This window comes from Dysidea avara, chromosome 11 (assembly GCF_963678975.1).
Source record: "Dysidea avara chromosome 11, odDysAvar1.4, whole genome shotgun sequence".
NCBI classification, from domain to species: Eukaryota; Metazoa; Porifera; class Demospongiae; order Dictyoceratida; family Dysideidae; genus Dysidea; species Dysidea avara.
The window spans coordinates 17,241,419-17,246,770 of record NC_089282.1 but is presented as its reverse complement, the minus strand read 5'-3'; the positions used below and the strand labels follow the sequence as shown (position 1 = coordinate 17,246,770).

General features: G+C 36.6%; 1 protein-coding gene across 1 annotated transcript; it reads right to left on the bottom strand.

Moving 5' to 3' along the window:
• Nucleotides 1-247: 247 nt before the first annotated feature.
• Nucleotides 248-4,927, bottom strand: LOC136237736 (uncharacterized). Its single transcript, XM_066027950.1, has 3 exons — nt 4,546-4,927; nt 3,986-4,269; nt 248-385 (listed from the first exon to the last, which is right to left on the bottom strand). Exons 1-3 carry the CDS (start codon nt 4,925-4,927, stop codon nt 248-250), a joined length of 804 nt encoding a protein of 267 aa, XP_065884022.1.
• Between the last annotated feature and the right edge of the window lie 425 nt (nt 4,928-5,352).

Sequence of the window (5,352 nt, the reverse complement as noted above, 5' to 3'; positions counted from 1 at the left end):
ATGTAACAGTCACTTAGCTGTAGGGGAAACCCTTTTCAAAATTACTGCGTACGCCCCTGCAGTAATCATAAACAGATAAACTGTATGTGTGTATGTATGTTCTGTGTTGGGGACCACCTTGTACAGGCTAGCCTTTTGTGTTAGCTACCCTTCTTCAGAGAAATAGAGCACGCTTCTTTTACCCCTACTACTGGGGAATGGGAAAAGAAGCCATAGTTTTGTATAGATGTTTGGCTGACCTACTGTTTCATTGAGATTCAACTGCATACAGCTGTACTCTGGCCTGCACACTGTCCTTTTCTCTGTTGCCCTCAACAACAGTGTGTATCAGTGGTAGTAGGTCCATCTTGCTACGATCTGCTAACATCTCTCCAGAGATGGGCCACTGTGATGAAAACAGGGACTACTGAGTCCAACCTTCTGTCTCTTAGTTGTCCAGCACATGCCAACTAGTGCTGGGGATGGTGGCAAGGGCAGTCCATCTAGCCCAGAAATAACAATAAAAAACAATAATACTATAAGCAAGAGTTAACTCTTGCTATAAGTAACACTTTATATTCCATTCACCCCAATTCGGGTTAGTTAATTAACTTGCCTCAAGCAGGCAACTTCGAAAGTAGCTAACACATGTAACAACTTGGTTAAATACCTTGTTGAAGAAGCAATAAGAGCCGGAGAGAAAGTGGTTGTCACGAGCAACTCAGCATGGCCGAGTGAGGTGGCTGACCTCAGAGCCGAGATCGACTGTTGGACCATGGATCCAGTCTGTGGTACACATTGCTGTGACGTAGTTGGTTCTGCGCTATATAGCCCCAGTGAATGGTAAAAACACTTGTTCCAAAACTTGTGTGACCCGGTAAGACCCGCTTTAAAAGCTGCACGTGCGAAGTACACGTGCGCAAAATTACTTTATCGATTACTGACAATCGTTACCAAATGATAATATCGCGTGTTCGTGATTGCTTATTGAAATGCTAAATGCATAATAAATCATGCTTATAAAGTATGTTAATAATTTACAAATTACGTGTATGGTTTATAAAGTATATGTATGATTTATAAAATATATGCATGATTTGTAAAGTATAAGTATGATTTATAAAGTATATGTCTATGATTTATAAAGTATGTGTATGATTTATAAAGTATATGTCTATACTTTATAAAGTAGCGTATTGATTTATAAAGTATGGTTATAGTTTATAAATAAGGTGTTTTTGTACTATTTTGGCACAAATGGCACCCCATACTGTAGCTCTGCTCATTTCCATCTTATGTAGCTACATTTTTGTGCAGCCAAACTATGAAGAATTCTTGCTGCAAGCCCACAAGTCCAAATTTGGAAGGGGGTTTCCGGAACCCCAGGAAACCCCCTAAATATGCCCCTGGATTATTAAGGTTCATGCCCTGATTTTCCAGGTCAGTTTACATGCTAAGAAATAATTTGGGACTATTAATTACTATACAGATTATGCAGGCGTCCTCATTTTTCAGTGTCCTGATGACGTAACAGGTTCCACTGTACAACTATAATGATTATTTTTAAGAATAATTATAATTATTTTGCGCAATTGTACTTGATCAGGGTAACAGATTAATGTGCTGGCATGTTTTAAATAAAAATTATAATAATAATTTGACTGGCACAAGCTTTAATACATGTGATCTATCAAATAATTTGATTAGTATAGGTAATCACACACATTTGAGTGTAATTTTGGCTGTTACGAGTACAATTATTCCATAATTGCACGAAAATGCGTGTGATTGCCTACTAATCACATAGTGACCACCCTTCGTGGTTTGTAGTACACATCTATCCAGTTCTATGTGGCCATTAACTTCTACCAGGTGATTGCATCATCCTTCTTTGTATTACATCATTTGTTGTTGCACTTAAAAGGCTTCACGTGTCAGCAATTCAGATTGGCTACTCAAAATGTCTACATATGTTGCACTTAAAAGGCTTCTATTGTCAGCTTATTTGATTGGCTATTCATTATATCACTTTCTTGTTGCATTTAAAAGGCTTCTGTTATTCTGCTATTTTATTGGCTACTTTACAGTGCAATTACAGAAACAAGGACGTGTGATTTGGGATTAATTGCACTTCTACTATTGGGACTAACGTATGGCAAATTAAACCACTATGGGATTAAACTAATAAACCATTCTTCTTTTGTCAATAGGCTAACTCATGGTGATTTCATTAGTTAGGAAAATATCTGAGTTCTGAAAGTCTTCATAACAAATGCAAGAGCACATATGTAAAGCAAGCTAAATAATTGCATGCATGATTGTTTTGTTAGAGTATCAACTACTCTATTAGAGTATTAAAGTCAACCACATGACCAAACCTCAGATACTCCTTACTTATTTATTTTTACTTCTTTAACCACAAAGAGTACGTTATAATATAATCAGGAGTGTAGCTAGAAATTTTAAATAGGCGGTGTGGTAGACCTTGCAATGCTTTATGCTTGCCATGCACTCTATTGTGTAAGTACGTAGCATGCTCCAGGTAGGGGGTCTGGGAAATTCTTGAAAATTAAGAGTTATAAGATTGAATCTGGAGGCAATTTTAGTCCTGCTATTATGGTAATTGCAAAGAATGCATGCACATTATGGTATTTTATGCATGTTGCTCAGACCTTGTCTTGAGTAATATATATATGTATAAGCACCTGGTAACATGTCAATCCAGGGGATCAGCTCCCCTGACCATCTGAGATTGATTGTGAGAGTGATTTAATTAATTTTATCAAAACTATTATATTAAAAGTTTGCTTTAGGGTGAGTGCTCTATTAGGGTGACTGCAGTAGAGTGTATTGATCTTGCTTGACCAGTTTCTGAAAACCTCAGTAGTTAACCCCCTAGAGCTGCCCATGGATGGACACCTATACAGGTTGAACTAAATAGCATATAAACTTTGTTAATGCAAGCTTTCAATGCATCTAAAAGGTCCAATGTAGCTCTCAGTTCTGTGACTTCAGTCACCAATAGTAATTTTGGTGAGGCAAGCCTACATTGTAGCTACGCCCGGCTCTGATAATATGACAAGTCAAAATGGCAAAAGTCCGTATCATAATGGCAAAAGTCTACACCATAAAAGCCTATCAATACTATACCGTAATTCGCTTTAATTTAATTTAATTTTTGTTATGCAAGACTCAAAATATGAGTGTAGTGCATATCAAGTTAACGTACACTTAATAAGTTAATAAATGAATGTAAGTTAGGAGAATTAACCGTTTCTTCAGACAGAGAGTTCCATAGTCGAATAGCTGTGGGTAAGAAGGAGTGATAATAGGTATTTCTTTTAGCAGGAATAGTCATAAATCTCATTTGATGACCTCTTTTCCTGGTAAAGCTTCTATGAAGATAATTGGAAAAGTCAGCTGAAACAATATTGTTGATGATTTTGTAGAACATGATAATGGTAGACTTAGTTCTTCTGTGTTCACGGGATTCCCATTTTAAGCAGTTGAGCGTGTTAGTTACGCTAGAATATCTATAATAATCATTAAAAACAAATCTAGCAGTCTTACGTTGTACTTTTTCAATCTTGTCTATGTTAGATTGTGTAAATGGTGACCAAACAACAGAGGCATACTCCAACACCGGTCTAACATACGTAAAATAAGCTAAGGATTTGACACAAAGTGAACACTGACTAATGTTTCTTTGTAAAAATGCTAGAATGGAATTTGCTTTACAAGTTATAATGTCAATATGTTTAGAACAAGAGATGTTTTGACTTATTGTACCTCCTAAATATTTTGCTGAGGTAACTTCGCGAATGAGGTAGTCCCTGATATTTTATGTAGTTGATAAAGGTTGTTTTTTGCTAGTTATAACTAGGTGTTCGCATTTGTTAAGGTTGAGAGACATAAGCCAGGTTGCAGCCCAGCTGACTAGTTTATTTAAGTCTTCTTGCAATATTGAGGCATCTTCACTTGAAAGGATAGCTCTGTAAATTATTACATCATCAGCATACAAACGAATCTTGGAGGATATAGAGATAGGTAGGTCATTAATGTATATTATGAACAGGAGAGGACCCAGGACAGAGCCTTGAGAAACACCAGATAGCACACTGCAAGATGAGCTGTGCACATTTCCAAGAATGACTTGCTGTTTCCTGTCAAGCAGAAAATCTTTAATCCAACTAAATATTTGACCATTGATACCATAGTGGGATAATTTGGATAGTAAACGTTTATGAGATACTGTATCAAATGCCTTTGAGAAATCTAGCAAGAGGAGATCTGTTTGAATATTAGCATTAAGATTAGATGTAAGATCATTTACAGCCTCTAAAAGTTGAGTTTCACAGGAATGGTGTTTTCGGAAGCCATGCTGTTCCTTACAAATAATATTAAAAGTGTTTAGATGTTTAGTTATCGATAAAGAAAATATATGTTCAAATATTTTGCAACAAATGCATGTCAATGAAATGGGATGGTAGTTGGAGGGATCTGTACGGGAGCCCTTCTTAAAAATAGGTGTAATAAAAGCACTTTTCCAATCAAGTGGAAGTTTACCTTGGGTGAGGGAAGCATTAAATATCAATGCAAGGGCTGGTGCAATGTTAACAGAGGTCTCTTTTAGAAATCTAGCTGAAATGCTATCAGGACCAGAAGTTTTATGAGGGTTCTGTTCCTGTAAGAGATGAGAAATACCATCACAGTCAATTTGGATAGGAGATATGCCTGGGTAGGAGGGGCCATCAAGAGAAGGAACTGATTCAACTTCGGAGTTGTCAATGGTGAATACAGACGAAAATTGTTCATTTAGGATGTTGGCTTTGGCTAGATTATCTGTAAATAATTTGTTACGTTTTTCAAGAGATGGGACGCCACTTTGCTCATTTCTTTTGGACTTAATGTATGACCAGAACTTCTTAGAGCCGCAGCCACTGTTCATATCAAAAAGTCTAGAAACATATGTGTTGTGTGCATTACGACATTCCCTCTGTGTATATCTTTTAAAGGTTTTATATATGTGTCTCAATCTGATTTAAGAGAAGATCACCTAGCTTTATTATACAGTCGACGCTTTCTGTTAGAAAGATGCTTAATATGTGCATTTATCCAAGGTTGCTTAGTAGAAGATTTATAAAATCTGTGTGGGACAAGATCAAGACATTCTTGACAAAAAGACTTAAAGCTTTCCCAGAGATCTTGGATAGAAGTGCTGATAGAATAATGAGATGTAAAGTCCTTGCAAAAATCAACTACTTTGTCATTTATCAATTGCATATTAGCTTTGTGCCATAGGTACACCTTACGAGGAATAGTTTCAGCGACTGTGGCAGTTAAGACAGATTCAACACAAATTACCTCGTGATC